At 38.9% G+C, this 17,207-nt stretch overlaps 1 protein-coding gene and 1 long non-coding RNA gene across 2 annotated transcripts in view; one reads left to right on the top strand and one right to left on the bottom strand.

The window, feature by feature from the left end:
* Positions 1 to 4,803, bottom strand: part of cpne4a (copine IVa) — a 56,186-nt gene extending 51,383 nt beyond the window's left edge. Inside the window, exon 1 of the mRNA XM_074654428.1 lies at positions 4,476 to 4,803. Coding sequence (XP_074510529.1) covers positions 4,476 to 4,646 — 171 coding nt within the window. The 5' untranslated portion in view covers positions 4,647 to 4,803. The remainder of the gene's footprint in view (positions 1 to 4,475) is intronic.
* LOC141779547 (uncharacterized) lies at positions 4,429 to 15,965 on the top strand. The gene is made up of 3 exons (XR_012596346.1): positions 4,429 to 4,563; positions 10,049 to 10,129; positions 15,602 to 15,965. It is a non-coding gene; the product is annotated as an uncharacterized LOC141779547 (long non-coding RNA).
* The last annotated feature ends 1,242 nt before the right edge of the window (positions 15,966 to 17,207 follow it).

Below are 17,207 nucleotides of genomic sequence, written 5' to 3'. Positions count from 1 at the left end.
TTTCTCTCTCTTTGCCTGAACTAAATACTAATTTCTCGCCTCTTTTAAAATTTTCTGGCTGCCATCCGATGAATCTCAGTCCGATATGAACTCTCCTTCAGCTCCGTTTAGCTGCTGGTTTCAGGTTTGATGAAGCACACACTGAAGCAGATAGATAATGTGCCATAAAACCAAAACTAAATTCAAAATGTTGAGCAGCTTCAGATCACTGTTTCTTCCCCTGAGATCAGTCCAGTTTCCTGATGAAAACTCTCTTTGATGTGACAATATCTCAGCAGCTAATGAGGAGGCTGATTTGGTTTTAATTGTGGCGCCCTCGTTCCTTCATCACGCCGTCAGAGGTCGTGTTTGCTGGAATCACTCGGCTGCGTCTCGTCTGATGAGCGGCCAGGTTATTAACACAGATATCAGCTGTTTACTCATTCCACAGAGCAGAGGATACTCTACTGAAGAGACAACAAACATGATCTAATTTACATGAAGAAGAAGAAGAGATGATGATGAAGGAACGTTTGCAGCAGTGAAGTCAATGCTGAAGTACCTTAAGCTTGCATTCTTTCTAATAGCCAGCAGGGGGCGACTCCTCTGGTTGCAAAAGGAAGTCCGATTGTATAGAACTCTATGAGAAAATGAGCCTACTTCTCACTTGATTTATTACCTCAGTAAACATTGTAAACATGAGTTTATGGTCTCAATCGCTAGTTTCAACTCTTCTTCAATACAGCATGATGTTCAATTAATAAATGATGGTTTAATTTAGAGTCAAATAGACCATAAAGCAGGGGATGCTTGTGATTGACAGGTCGCTAACACGGCGTTGTCCGGTCTGGGAGATGTCGCTGTTCAGTCTTAGAACTTGAACCCTTTCACAGTGTGCTTTCACTTCATCAAAGTTAATTATAACATTTTGGTCGCCTAAAAATATCTTATTCAGCGTTCAATTGTACTGAACTCCACCCTCTCGTGCCACTTCTGGTTGCAAAAAAACAAGATGTAGACGGCCAAAATGAAGCATAAATAAATAAGGGAATTAATACAAAGATAAATAAATAAAGAAGCAAATTAAAACAGAAATTCACACATTTTTCACATTTTATCAATTAATTAATGGCTACATTTATTGTTAATAATATTTTCGCTACATTTAATGACCTATCTAATCATTTATCGACTCATTTATTTATTTATTCATTTATTTTGGCTGGTTACGTCTTCCATAGTACCGTACACTTCCACCCTCAAAATCCACAGTTTAACTGGAACACTGACTGATGCTTTAAGTCGAACATGATAAATCAGTTTAACTTTTCTGGCTTAAGATGCTTAAGGTGCTTTTACCGACAGTAAATGAAGAGTGATTTTGCAGCTGGAGCTGCTCTTTAACCAATAAAGAAGAAGTGACAGCAGGTTCACTAAGTGTTTCCTCTCGGTGTGTTTGGACCCATTTCCTCCTCTTTCAGCTTCAGACACAAACAGAAACCAGCAGAGAATTCAGTCACTTTTCTCCGTCGTCGTCTGGCGTGTTGATAATGAACCTGAGCAGCAATTTAACCAAACAGCTCAGCTCCAGATGGCTGAAGAGAAGAGACGCCGCGGAGGGAAAACACTGTTTTCACCATTATTATCGCTGTCAGTGAAGTAAACATATTATCCGTGAGAGGATAAGTGCTGTCTGTCAGAGGAACACCAGGGTCCAGCTCCAAAACAGCACATTATAGCTACACCTCAGCTGCAAATATTCAGACGTGTTTGGAAACTTTGGAATCTCCTCTAGAATTTAAAATAAAGTTCTGTTCAGACATGCCATCAGCTTTATTGTTTGCGATATTAGACTTGTGACGTTATCGTACATTTCATGTTTTAAACGCAATATTATGTTTCACATAACATAATATCTATAAACTAACATTAGCTTAACAATAACAAACGCAAGCTAGCTCTTATCTGATGAACTAAGTTAAGTATGTAAATGTTTTGATAATGTGAAAAATGCTCAAAGGAAAATGTGATATAGTACTAGTTTTTAATAATGACCTGATAATTGATTGAATCCCACCATATCAAAGGACAGACCGCTGATCCATGAACTGGAAGCAGTGACGTTAATGTATTTAACAGTTTTTCTCCAAAATCTTTGGGAAAAGAACAAAAAATCGTAACGTTAACTTAACGTTACTCCTTTTAGATCACAAACATTTGAATATAATAACGACTTGTTGAAATCGGTTGAGAAATGTAGACGTTATAGTGCTTTTTATACAGAAAAACGGCAGCTTCCCCGTTCACTTTTATAGGGTTACAGACCAGTCTTGCCAGGTCCAATATGGCGCCCACGTTGACGTACAGAAGTCAATGTAGTCTATGACCTATACCTATGGTGACACGGACAGAGTCACACTCTGACCAATCACAGTGGAGGAGGCGAGAGACTTCCTACTAACTCACCTTCTAATGTTCAGTTATTTTATTGGCCCCTTGGCGGCTCATTGCTAACTTAATTAGCTCGCTCACGTCTCAGGACACATTCACTGAGGCTGGGAAACTCCAGCTTCATGCTGAACGCAGCATGAAGACACACAGAACCAATCATCCTTTAGAACGGGGCAACATGAACTCTCATGGTTCTCTTGATCAGAAGTCAGCAGCTAACAGCTCGACAGCCGACTGAAGGTAACCTGAATAATCTTCAGTCGTTCAGGATCAGACAGCAGAGCAGCACGACTGAAAAGAATCGTCAGCGGCAGCATTATCTGTGACAGGAAGCTGACAGAATAAATCCACACACGTGCTGATATCCATTCATCTCCAGGAACAATCAGAGCTGAGTTCACAAAGAGCTCAAATCAGCCACATGAGACAGAATAAAGGAAGATAGATGTCCTGCAACCGGAGGAAACCAGCCCTCTGCTGACACACAAACACTAATACAGCAGCATTAACTCTTCCAAATCTTCCTGTTGTTTTAGGAACATATAATGCTTTCTGTCACGACTCCAACCAGAGCCAACATTCATTCTGGGTCAAATCAGATAGAAGTGTTTGTTTACATTTTATTCAAACTTTATGTATGTTATTTTGAATACTTTTGGCTGAATTTTGCTAATTGCATCGTTTTGTTTTTCACCACTAAATGTTGTCATTTTCACCCCCTAAAAAATGTCTTAGGCTAGAAGCCATTTTTAGAGTTCAATAGACCCTTTTGACGTCATGATGACATCACGGTGTTAGGTGGAGGCTAAACAAAGGAAAGACTGGAGGCTAACACTAGCAGCGGGCTAAAGTTACACATCTAAAATGTCATCTTTCTGTGTTGTTGGGTGCCAGAATCCAGATATCACATACATCTGAGATGACAAACTGTGATTTGAGGCTCTAGCGAGCTACAATATCAGAGAAACGTTTCAGAGATGGAGAGTAAATGTTGTTAATATTTAGTCTTCTGCTAACAGCAGCGGTGAGCCATTGGCTGCTGTTAGCAGAAGACTAAACTATTAGCAACCCTTTCTCTCCATCTCTGAAACGCTTCGCCGATATAGTACGACTCTCTTCTTGACTGACTTTACTGAAGGATAGTTAACTATAGGCATCCAAAGATTTATACGCCCTCAATTTATCTTTACAGCGCTGCCGTTGGCCACCAGCCCGCTGGTCGGACGGCTGGCTACTTAGCTAGCTTAGCTTGCTAATTCCACCATGCTGTCATGAAACACAGAAAATGAGCTGAACAAAGTTGTCACTCATCTGGTGATAGCACTGTGCTTTCCTACGCTGTGACAAGAATGTGTGGATGAAGCATTAAGTTGTTAAATTTGACTGGCAACTGGCTAGTTAGCTAGCCAACTTGCTAATTCCACCATGCTACAGAAAATGAGCCCAACAGCGGACAGCGCTGGGTCACGGTCCCTCTGCCTCACTCCTCGCCGCTAGCAGACTACTTCACCGGGAGGAGAGCAGGCGTTAGCTAGCTAGCTTATTTAATCTGGTCTCATTGGTTAATGTTAACTTTCTCAACACTCGTGATCCTGGAGAGTGAGTGACAGTACATATTGAGAGAAACTAGTATTTTCTTCAGCCATTGTTAAAAAAACAAGCCAACAACACTTGCTAGCCAGCGTTAACTAATATGTTCAGACAATTATTCTGCCTCCACTTAACGCTCCGCCCGCTAAACACCTCATCATGGTGACTAACAGGAAAGGGAGCCATATTTTCAGCGGCACTGGAACCAACACAGACTGAACATCAGCAGTATGTTCAGCACATTTAATCCACTATGTGTTTTTAATCAAATATTCTCCATTTTAATCTGATATTCACTCTCTTTTCTCCTGTTGTGTAGCACGAGCAGCGCTTCACACCCCACGACTCACTCTACATTCATTCCTTCTCAACACAAAACCACCAGACAGCAGCTGGATACCATCGACATCATCAGAAAGTGCAACTAACCAGCAGCGGTTGCTGTGGCGACCTACCTCCATCCACTGTCCGTGGGACTTCATCTTGAGTACGAAGCAGGGGTCGGGTTTGGACAGAGCGTCTCGATCTGAGATCCCTTTGCAGGTAATCCTCAGCTCCACTTTGGTGAGACAGGGATTGCTGAACAAACCCAGAGAGTTGGCCGCTGACTCGTAGATGTCACTCATGGTGGAGGCGGGACAGGAAGCCTGCACGGGACAGAGAGCAGGGTCGTAGGATTAGTCAGTGTTTTCAGTTTCCTGTCAGTTTTTGACGTGACATTGGCATGCATCAATTTATGAGACTGTCATTCACTTTCTGCTTCCTAAAAACAATCAACGATTAATCAATCTGCTAATTATTGTAACCATGACAACAAAGGAGCCCTAACCTTAACAAGGAAGTCATTTGTGTTTGATCACAGCAGCATCTAGTAGATGTTAGAGGAACGGCCGCTAAGGGAACTTGAGGCAAAGAAAGTATATTGATAAGAAGTGAAAGTCAATTGTTTGTTTCATTGCAACATCAGCACCCAGCAGCAGAGTTACGCTTCCGCCATTTTGGACTGAAAGCGACTACCGGACGCCAGTAAATCATCTGCCTATACAGAGCCGTACAAAAGTAAAACTAAATTATTTCTATTCTATTGTCATATTCTACTGAAATGGCCTGAGTTGAACAATAAAATATTATAAATATAATGAGCGCATTCAGTCCAAAATGGCGGCAGTGACTGTTCTTTTCTATTTGTTATTTTAATGATCTCATCCTGAAACTATCCTGGATTATGTCACCAGACTAAATCTTTATGTTCTGACCATCAGTTAGAATTATTTCAACTTTTTGACGATTTGTCTCTAAATACTACAATACCCATGAGCCTCAGCTGCCGTTGCCATGGAGAAGAAGCCTGTCAGAAAACTGATCCAAATTCTGAAAGTGGTTTAAACCAAAGAACCTATATCGCTAAGAAGTGAAAGTCAATTGTTTGTTCCATTGCAACATCAGCGCCCAGCAGCAGAGTTACGCTTCCGCCATTTTGAACTGAGAGCGACTACCGGACGCCAGTAAAACGTTCGCCAAGAAGTCGAAGGAGTAAACTTCTTTTAATAGATGAGAACAGAGACGTTTCACACCTCCCCCAGATAAATCTTCACTTTTGCTTATTGAGTCTGAATTACAAAAAACTGAGCAGCAGAAAAAACAAACATCCGATCCATTTACCAGCATCTGTGTCATGTTTCCACCATGATCCTGATCACAGCTTCAGTGTCATGATGAACTCACAGGAAACCATTTCTACTGGGTCAGGAATCATATCCTCCTCCTCCTCCTCCTCCTACTCCTCCTCCTCCTCCATCTCTTCATCACCTCCCTCCCTCTATTATCCATCAGGCTCATCCGATTAACAGAGAGAGGCTGCGGTATCCGGCTGCCCATCACTGATGTTCTCCACAGGAGGAAGTTACAGTAAAAATATCCTCCTCATCGTCGGCTCAGGTTACACGGGATGTGAGGAGGAAGAGCGGAAGATGAGTGTCCAGGAGTCTATTTTAAAAACTGACCAGAGATCAGTTCTTTAACCGTAGAGGATTAAGTTTTACTGCATGTGTGGCTGAAAATCCTCTTTCTCTCACATGTTGGAGTTTCTTTAGTGTTTTGGAGGTCGAACAACAACATTAACTTAAAACACTCTTAATTTACTCCTTAATCTACGACTGAAAACACTCAACGTGTGATAACCAGAGATCCCTTCATTTGTCCATTAATTTGAAAAGGTGAAATGTAAAAAGCCTTAATTTGAAAAGCCTACAACAGATTAACAAATCAAGTAGAGCTTTAGGGGTACAAAACCGTCTTTACAAATCCATTAATTATCATTTAAAGGTTATTAAATGTATTAAGGTTGTGATTTTCGTTTTTCAAAATGGGTCTTTTATTTTCTTTTTATTATTAATAGATTAAAGATAATTTAAAGGATTCTTATACTGTATCGACAGTTTACAATAAGATTATAATGGATAATTAATGGATCGTAACATGTTAAGGGGCTTTCTGCATGAATTAAGGGCTTTTTAGAAGCGTAAAAAATTTGTAAACTTGCATGTCATCACCAATTTTCCACCTTTAGTGAAAAATGTACAACTATAAATTAAGTGATTGATTTTAAGTTACATATTAAAATCCATTTATTTAACCATTATCACCTTAAAATCCCATTAAAAATACCTTAATTACAGGTTCACAACAGAAATCTTGAGCATCAAACACTCAATTTCCTGCATTTTAGTGAATTTTTATGCACCAGTTTTTACATGTCTATTCATTGTGTTTAAAGCCAGTATTTGTGCACAGTTGCAGATAAAGATCAGGCTACACTAATAAGAATTGTATTATACTAATTTGTAGAAGTAGATGTCAGTGGTGGCTGTGTAGGATTGTTTCAGACTGGTGTGATCCAAACATTTCCAATAACTCCAGAGCGTTGTTAAGTCCAAAAGTCAACTCATTTATTGAAAAAAGATAGACGTAATCATTTTTATCTATGAAACATTCTGCTTCAATCCATATTTGTTGGTGTTTAGCCTTTCAAAAACAACATTTTCACTGCAGAAAACCGCTCACTTCTCCAATTTGCCAAATCCACCATTTAAATAGCAACCTGGTTTTTAAAGGGAACGGGAGATGGCACTCTGATTGGTTTAATTCATGTTGCACCCAATATACAAGACTATATACAACACCCTAAATGCATTTAGACCATGATAGTTTTATAGATGGTTTAAATAGAGCTCTCAAAGTATTAAATAAAATGTCTTCACCAGAACATGGGAGCTGTAAAGAGGACGACAACAGCAGCTACTGATGAAATGTAGAGGACTTAGTTTGGGAGCAGCAACGTTCTTATAATAAATTAACGTAACAAGACAAACTACTCAGCTGTTGTCAGGGTTCAGCTCCTCCTGTCAGTCACAGTTTACATGAATTTAAAGAACTCGTCTGTCTGCAGCCGTCTGGGCTCTTAAACATCCTGTTAACCATCATGAACCTTGGTTTCCAATGCTGGAATTTCAATCATTTATAAATCATGGTTTTTATAAAGTGTTACCAAACTATCGTCAGCATTCACCCACACAGACACTGCAACAGTCAAACTACAGATTACATTATAAATTATAGGTATTTTAATGGATTTAGTTAGTGTTTCAAGTGGTAAACTGGTTTTAAGTTGAATTAAATTCAGGACTGCTGTGATGATAATTGCACATTGTGAGGTGTTAAAAGTCAAGGATTTGCTGTATCATCTGTCTACTCTCATCTCTGAAACTCATCATCATTCTCCTGTAACCTGAAGAAGCAGCAGCAGTAATTTATCTGTAAATTGGATTGTGATCTCAGCAGGTGGATGTTGGGTGGAGGAGGCGAGGAGCGTTTCATGGCGCCGAAGCTTCGCACAGCAGCTTTCAGCTGTTCAGTCAAGCGGTGGATGAATCCTCCCACCAGCTGAGGCTCGCCGAGCGCTGACATCCAACGGCAGATTAAAGAGCTGCTCATGAAAATCACATCACACAGATCCGCGTACAGCTGCTGCACTACACTGTACAACTCTCAGTTAATAATTCATGTCATTCAGAGGCGCTCGCTCTGAACAATAACAGCCAGCAGAGCTTCAGAGACGGGAGACTCCCATCTCTCTTCATGGATCTATATAGGAGATACAGAGTCTGAGCCGTTGGTCGAACACGGTACTGCAGCTAGAAACTCCCCTACAGCCCAGAAATCACTCCTCACAGTCCTCCGATATCTCAGAGACAACTGTAAAAGAATACCAGCTGTTACTGTGTGTGTTTTAACATCTCCTACGTGCTCTCGTACGAACTGTTGTCATCTCCTATGGCCTGTCATCTCCTACGTCCTGTCATTATCTCCTACGTCCTGTCGTCATCATCTACGTCCTGTCGTTGTCTCCTACGTCCTGTCGCCATCATCTACGTCCTTTCGTTGTCTCCAACGTCCTGTCATCATCGCCTACATCCCGTTGTCATCACCTTCATCCTCTCGTCATCGCCTATGTCCTGTTTGTTATCTCCTACATCCTGTTGTCATCTCCTACGTCCTGTCGTCATCACCTACATCCTGTTTTCATCTCCTACGTCCTGCCATCGCCTACGTTCTGTCATAATCTCCTACGTCCTGTCATCATCACCTACGTTCTGTCCTACATCCTGTCTTCATCACCTACGTCCTGTCGTCATCTCCTACGTCCTGTCATCATTTCCTATTTCCTGTCGTCATCTTCTACATCCTGTCATCATTTCCTACGTCCTGTCATCATCTCCTGCATTCTGTCGTCATCTCCTATGTCCTGTCATCGTCCCCTACGTCCTGTCCTTGTCGCCTACCTCTTGCCATCGTCTCCTACGTCCTATCATCGTCACCAATGTCCCGTTGTCATCTCCTACGTATTCTCGTAAATCCGGTCGTAATCTACTACGTCCTCTCGTACGTCCTGTCCTCGTCACCTATGTCCTGTCGTCATTTCCTACATACTCTCATACGTCCTGCCATCGTCAACTACGTCCTGTCCTCGTCTCCTACATCCTGTCCTCGTCACTTACGTCCTAGCCTCGTCACCTACATCCCGCTGTCATCTCCTACGTCCTCTCGTCATCATCTACAGTACGTCCTCTGATACGTCCTGTCCTCGCCACCTACGTCCCGTCGGCATCACCTACGTCATCTCCTACGTCCTGTCGTCGTCACCTACGTGGCTGCGTCTCCCGATACTTGACAATGATTGGTTCGTAGAAGGCTCTCTCATCCTCGCCGTAAATTATTTAAAAGTGTTGAATTTTTGTTGAGTTTTTTTCCAACTGACTATAGAAAGTCGTCAGTTAAACATTTGATCTCCTCCTCACCTTCCTGTGATTGGTCCAAATGTTTGAACCATCCAAAACCAATTCTATACTGGAAACGAACCAAACTGTGGTTCAGTGTGATCCGAACTGAGACCGCCTCTTTTCGACTGACCTAAGTTTGGCTGTTTGGTCCGAGGAGTTTTCACACCTGTGATTTTGGATCAAACGAGGCTTGAAAGGACCCTAAATTGAGTCAAATAAATGTATCTATGAGGACTTGTTGGTTTTCCCCTCAGTTTGGTTTGTGGAATGGTTCCAAGAACTACAGTACCCATGATCCTCAGCGCTATGCAGTGAGTGTCTCCTTACGTCTGAAGCTGACGCATCATGTGATCAGCTGGTTGATGAGTCTGATCTGTAAATGTCAGAGTAATTCTCTTCCATCATCACCTGCTGTATAAATAACTCCACTGTGCAGACGGTGGAGCTGTGAATTACTCTGAATGTGACTGAACACAGATGGTGACGTTCAGAAAAATATGGTTTCATGTTGTTATTTGCAACCTTTGTGTTCTCAGGAACAGTAACTGATGACATTGTGCTTATTTGGTTTTTGCACCTATTGTTTATATTTTGTTTTATTTGCACTTTGTACCGCAACTGCTGCCCAACGTTTTCCCTCAGGATAAATAAAGTTTAATCTCATTTATGACTATTTTTTCTCCTCACAGGCAACAGAAAGTGAGGATGATGATGTCGACCAGTCCGTCCATCTCTGTGGTCGAGAGACGTCCAGCCTGCATTTGTGTCTGGTGAGGTTACGGTTACTTTATTTGTCTCAGATTAAGGGGAACTGCTGCATCAAAACCAAACACATTAAATAAGAACACACGTGCAACACTATCCTGAGATGAAACAACCAAGCAAACTATTGTAGTCACAAAGACGTTCACAAATATTCAAAGATATTTATCAAAGCAGTCACACTTTGGTGCATAAATTACAAGCAAACACACGAACCTGCCGTTAACGTGCAGTAAAAGTGGAGAAAAGTCATAAAATCAACTAAGTTGCTAACATCAAAGTTGGATTATCACATGGGCAACGTGGACAACTGCTATCGACCTTAAACATTATTAAGATTTGATTAACTGGTTTTGGTTGGGAATAAATATGCTCTGACATTGTAAGTAAATCAACAAATCTCATGTTCAGACTCAAACCAACAGTGAATGTATCCACAGCCTGATATCTCTTCTTCCTCCCCTTACGAAAAGGTAGTATACTTTTATGAAGTATACTTAAGAAAAATTCAAGTATATTTCCCAAGTATACTTTATGTAGTAAGTATACTAATATCAATGTACTAGTAATATACTTGTAAGTGCACTACTTTAATACTTCTTGGGACTAAATTGGCCCACTTTTTAGTTTATAAAAGTATACTTTTACGTGTAAGAATATTAATCGTCGCCATCTTGGTTTTTGGCCGTCACCATCTTGTATTTTTGCAACCAGAAGTGACACAAAAGGGTGGCGCTAAGTACAACCGAACGCTGAATAAGACATTTTTAGGGAACTAAAAATCTTGTAATTAACTTTCATGAAGTGAAAACACACTGTGAAAGGGTTCAAGTTGTAAGACGAAAACACAGACAACTCCCAGACTGGACAACGCCGTGGTAGCGACATGTCAATTACAAGGTAGCCCCGCCCTAAAGCATCCCCTGCTTTATGGTCTATTTGACTCTAAATGGGACCATAATTTACTAAATGAACATCATGCTGTATTGAAGAAGACTTGAAACTAGAGATTGAGACCATAAACTCATGTTTACAATGTTTACTGAGGTAATAAATCAAGTGAGAAGTAGGTTCATTTTCTCATAGACTTCTATACAATCAGACTTCTTTTAGCAACCAGAGGAGTCGCTCCCTGCTGGCTGTAAGAAAGAATGCAAGTTTAAGGCACTTCAGCATTGGCTTCACTTCTCAGACCCAGAGGTCGATGCCTGGTTTGAACATGAGATTTGTTGGAAAGAGGAACAGTTTTGAAGAACTTCATTCATTATTTCATCTGATGCTCACATATTTCTTAAATTAATTTGTGTTCAGTCAAATCACCTCAGCACACTTGATTCAATGCAGCGGAGGAAACTGTACACAAAGCACAGATGGTGGAGGAGCGGGGGGTTAATACGAACCCAGCATCCCCGAAGTAGTTTCATCACATCCAAATACTGAGGAGTTAGCATGCTAAGAGGCTAAGTGGTATAGTGAAAAGACTGTAAGATCCAAAAAGTAGTAGAATTTCTTGCTTTCTTGCTACCCTTACGAAAAACTAGTACACTTCAAGTCTATTTTGTGAAGTATACTTAGGTTAAACTTAACTTAAAGTTCAAGTATACAGTATAGAGTATTTCCCAAGTATACTTTATGTAGTAAGTATACTAATATCAATGTACTAGTAGTATACTTATAAGCATACTGCTTTAATACTTCTTGGGACTAAATTGGCCCATTATTTAGTTTATAAAAGTATACTTTTAAGTGTAAGAATAGTAAACTTTGAGTACACAACTAGTTTACATTTAAGTCTTATTTTGTACTACAACTATACTATAAGTATACAGATAGTTTACTAGTTTTATACTTGTAAGTGTACTACTTCAATACTTCTTGGGACTAATTTAGTTTATAAAAGTGTAAGTATTGTACTGATAGTTCACTAGTTTTATACTTTATAGTTTATGAAAGTGCATTTTAAAATATATTCAGTAAACTACTAGTTAAATAGTTTTTATACTACCAGTGTACTAACTTATAATTTTCTCAAGTATATCTTGAACAAAAGATTAAGTACAAATATAGGCCAAGTATACTTATACTTTTCTGTATACTTGTCAGTATAAGCCATGTATTCTTAAGTATACTTTAGTATACTCTGATAAGTATATCTCTGATAAGTACATAAAAAGTAAACTGAAAGTATAACCTCTTATTTTAAGTTTAAAAGAAGTATACTAATAGCACACTTGAATAAACTTCTTTTTGGTAAGGGTCCACGTTCGTCCTCACTCCAACCTCATCACTTAAACACTCGTGGTCATAACTCCTCGTCGTACCGGGCGGCGGCGCGACACCATCCTCTCTCTGACAGATGTCGAAATGTTTGTCAGGTCACTGGGAAAAAGTCCAACCAGTCCCATCTGTGGCAGAAATAGATTCCTGCTCACTTATGTTGTTTAATTGATGAGGTGACACAGATCTGAGTACAAAACAGCACATCAGTGATTTAATGTGTTTTATCTCCATCAGATTTAGATTGATTTCCATCCAGCAGACGCTGCTTTTTAAAGAAAAATCAACCTGCAGAAACTCAAAAGAGTCCATCACATTCAACATTTAGTTTCTTTGAAAACTGTTGGTGTGTTTAATGACACTTTTTACAGATAACCTGGAGAAGATTATTGATAACTTGCTGCTTTCTGAGTTCTAACTTCAGCCTTCAGGTCTTATTTTCTACAGTGGAGGAGCTTTGAGAGACAGTTCAGGAGATTATATCATAACGATGATGAAACTTTGATCAGGAAATCTAAATATTAACAGAATATCTCACTGCAGTAGATTTAAAGTCTCTCCACGTTTTTTATGATAAGTGAAGGCAGCAGCTGGAAGGAAGGAAATCTAAACACTGCATGGAGGATTTAAAATGATTATCAGGGATGGACGACGTCAGTGTGTCCAGATTTGACTGCTTCATGTCTCAAAGCGTTTTTTTTTTTTATCTCACCTGCACAGACCAACATTTACATCTCTGAGCGTTTTATCTCTGCTCTTCATCTCATTGCTGCAACTCAACTTTAGAGCTGAAGGCAGATTCTGAGGTCAAACATCAGAAATTGGTCTATTTTTCTTGTTTTTGGACTGGTGATCAGGTGTCCACATACCTCACCTACCTGTGTGCCTGTGTACATGTTAATGTACGTTCCCTAACCTTTGAGCATATTTGAGAATATATTTGTTTATACAAAATGCAGTACCTGTGAGGGTTTCTGGACAATATTTGTCATTGTTTTGTGTTGTTAATTGATTTCCAATAATAAATATTTACATACATTTGCATAAAGCAGCATATTTGTCCACTCCCATGTTGATAAGAATAATAAATACTTGACAAATCTTTGAACATTTTGAACAGATAACAAGCCCTAATATCAGAATATTATTGAAATATCAGAAGAAATCCCCCCAAAACAAAACATTAGGTCCTTATAACCTTTTAAAATCAATTTAAACATGTGGACTGTTGCAGGTCTGCATAGAGGCAACTATCACTGCAACCACACGCACACACACACACACACTAAGGAAATCATGAGAGAAAATATCACCAAATACTACAACTAATACTAATACACTCTATAAGAGAGACCATTAACTGTAACTATCAGAGTAATACAGAAAGTCAGTGACACTTCAACAGAAAAATATAATACAATATTTCCAATAATGCACTTTTGAATAATAATCAGTAACTAATTACTTGATTACTGATGCTTTATGGATCATAGAGGCCACTAGTAATTATTTATTTTTTACAATAATCCTTTTTCTGCCAAAAGGGATTTTTCACAACGTAAAGTTTTCCAATAAATGTCTTCTAACTGATCCATGAAGCATTAATCAATAATTTATAAATCATTAGTTATATCTTATAAACCATTACAAAGGACGTCTTCAGTATTATAGCATCAAAGCCACCAGACTCCTTTCACAAAAACAGTAATTTTACCTCTCAGAACAGGGGAGTTGCTGGTCTACAGCTGCATCGATCGGTTAGTTGGTTTGTGTTATTGTGTGACTTTCTGATCTGAACTAACGTGGTGTCCACAGCAGTACGTTGCTTCCCAAACTTACGTCCGTCATTAAAGTTTTCAGAACAGGTTTGATTTTATGCGTTTTTTCACATCTTTCAGAGTTGTTTGACCACTGAGAGCCACCGTAACCATTTACAAAGGACGTTTTCAGTATTATAACTTCAAAGCCACCAGACTCCATTCACAAAAACATAATTTTACCTCTCAGAACAGGAGTTGCTGGTGTACCGCTGCCTCGATCGGTTAGTTTAATTCTTAGTCGACTAACACTCATACGAATTTGTCGACTAATCTATTAGTTGATTTAATCGACAGATCTGTAACACTGAGTTTCTCCACAAAGAATCACACAAAATCACCACTTTAAATCTGGTGTTTACCAGAGATGTGCTCATAAGTTTCTTAGAAATAAGTCATTCAGCATGAAAATGCATAAAAAATTACTAATTGACTGAAGAAATCTTAGTTTACATGATTGAAATGACTGATTAGTCGACTAAACGGATGTTAGACACCTAAAAAAATCTATATCCGTTTAAGTGTACGCTATATTAAGAATATTTTCACTGCTTTACCTCGCTGTCAGACAGCCCTTTCTAATGGGAACTGAAGCCGTCATATAGCTTTCTTCAAAGCCAGACTCCATTCACAAAAACAGTAATTGAACCTCTCAGAACAGAGAGTTCCTTTCTCTACCGCTGCATTGATCACCGGTCATCCATAGTTAGTTTTTGTGAAAAGTCAACATAGAAACGCAGTCACACTAGCTGGTCCCTGTAGCATACTGACTGACTGACTGAATGAATGAATGAATGAGGTTTTCCTTACTGTGTCATACAGCTACACCCAGCCTGTATGAGCTCTCACCATAAACCAGATATACAGAAAGACCTTTACATCCTCTAACACATTATAAACAGTCCAGAAATAAAGAATCTGATCCTCAGACTTTCATGTCTCCAACTAAATCATAAATCACAAAGATTGGAGTAAATTCAAAGTCCATTCTGTCTTCTTTTCGAGGCTTTGAAGGCACATTTAGCAAATTTAAACTCATCAAATTGAAACAAGCATTTTCATTTCTGTACACCAGAATGTTTCATGGACTCTGAAATCATCAGTTTGTATAAAACAGGAGAAAATAAGACGACTTTCCACTTCACACAGACTCTTCATCAGGAAGAACACTGACTGTTTGGCTCCTGTAATATTATAGGAATGTTTACTGATATTCATAAAATAGCAGATAAGAGGAGATATAATATAAATATCAACACAGCAGCAGTGAGGAATGTTACAGTGATTATAAAAATAAAGATCAATATCAGCTCCACACTGACAGCCTTGAAGTCCATGTGAGAATATGATGAAATGATAAAAAATCTTTGTTTTTTACCTTCTCAGAGATGCATGAAGAAGAAGCTCCGGAGTGAGAAAAGCATCAGAAAGTTTCCAGTTTCAGCTCAGACAGACTGAACTGAGATCAGCTCCACGCTGACGGACACACAGCTTCATCCTCATTCTCCTCCTCCTCCTCCTCCTCCTCCTCTGGCTGCTGGAGAGCCTTTACAGCCTCCAGCCGCCTCTCACAGCTTTATAGTGGGGGAAGCCTCTCACAGACAGGAGTGGAGGAGAAGGAGGAGGAGGAGGAGAGAAGAGAGGGCTGCAGCGCCGCATGGAGGCCGAGCACAGGAAGCACAGGTTGGGGATGAGAGCCAAGTTCAGGTGGAGCAGCACCAACCAAACTCTGTACATTTTTCTGGGTATTTAAGTACATCTCTACATGATGCTTTAAACAATGTTTTTAAAAAGCTTTCACTGCAGCCATGCCAGCTATTACTGACTAACAATATATCTATTGTATATCTATTATGTAAGAAACTGTATGAAAATGATTAGGGAGGGATAATTTTGGGCCAGAAAAAGTTCATATCCACTTAGTCCTTAGTGAATTAAGAAGAAATGAAGAATTAAATAAGAGTAAGATAATAAGAGTATCTTTTAAAATAAGAGTATTTCTTGAAATAAAATGAAAAGAATAATAATAATATATAATGAAAAACAAAATAATACATACTGAAACTTATAAACAGACTAGAGAAAGTGTTGAAACCATCTTTTTTCTCTATACTTTATTTAGAAAGTTCAATATAGTAGTTACATAAACATGTTCAGATTTTTCATTACAAAAAAATCAGTAAAAATATTTTACAGTATAAAGATAATATAAAAATGAAATAAATTATCCAACAAATAAAATGTAAAGAAAGGAAAAGTTGAATTAAAAACAAAAATGAAAAAACAATCGGAGTCTGTTATAAAATTTGAATAAATTTAAAGTAAAACCACAAAACATAAATATATAATAGAAATAAATACAATAAAAATATGAAGGAATATTATGAAAATATATACAATATATCTGTTTTAGAGCTGTACAGTTTGTGCAAAATAAAAAAAACAATCAGAGTCTGTTCAAAAATTTGAATAAATTTAAAATAAAAACACAAAACAAATATATAATAGAAAAAAATACATCAAATAAAATGTAAGGAAAGGAAGAGATGAATAAAAACAAAAAACAATCAGAGTCTTCTAAAAAAATTGGAGTACATTTAAAATGTCGAAACAATCTAATAGTTTTTTCCAATTTAACATTTTTGAGTTTTAAAGGGACTGTTTGTAAGATTCAGAAATGCTTGTTAACAGCGACACCTGTGGCCATTAAGTCAACGAAAGTCAGCGTCGGGCTCGTACTTTCTCGGTCTACATAAACATGAACGAGCATCACTCAAAACAGTGAGGCGACACACGTCAGCTAAAACCATAATATCACTCTATATTTCACCTGCTTGGCAGTAATGTTAGCTGACCAGACGGAAGTCTCTCCATGAATCACTGCTGATCCTAGTGTTGGCTTTTCCTGCTTCAGGCTACCGACCGCGGTGGGAGGGAACAGGGGAGACACCGGCACCCGGTCGGAGACGATAACGTTTCTCGTTGTGGAGCT

Source organism: Sebastes fasciatus, chromosome 12, assembly GCF_043250625.1.
Source record: "Sebastes fasciatus isolate fSebFas1 chromosome 12, fSebFas1.pri, whole genome shotgun sequence".
Taxonomy (NCBI): domain Eukaryota; kingdom Metazoa; phylum Chordata; class Actinopteri; order Perciformes; family Sebastidae; genus Sebastes; species Sebastes fasciatus.
Note: the sequence above shows the minus strand (reverse complement) of the source record. Positions and strands in the feature narration are given on the sequence as shown.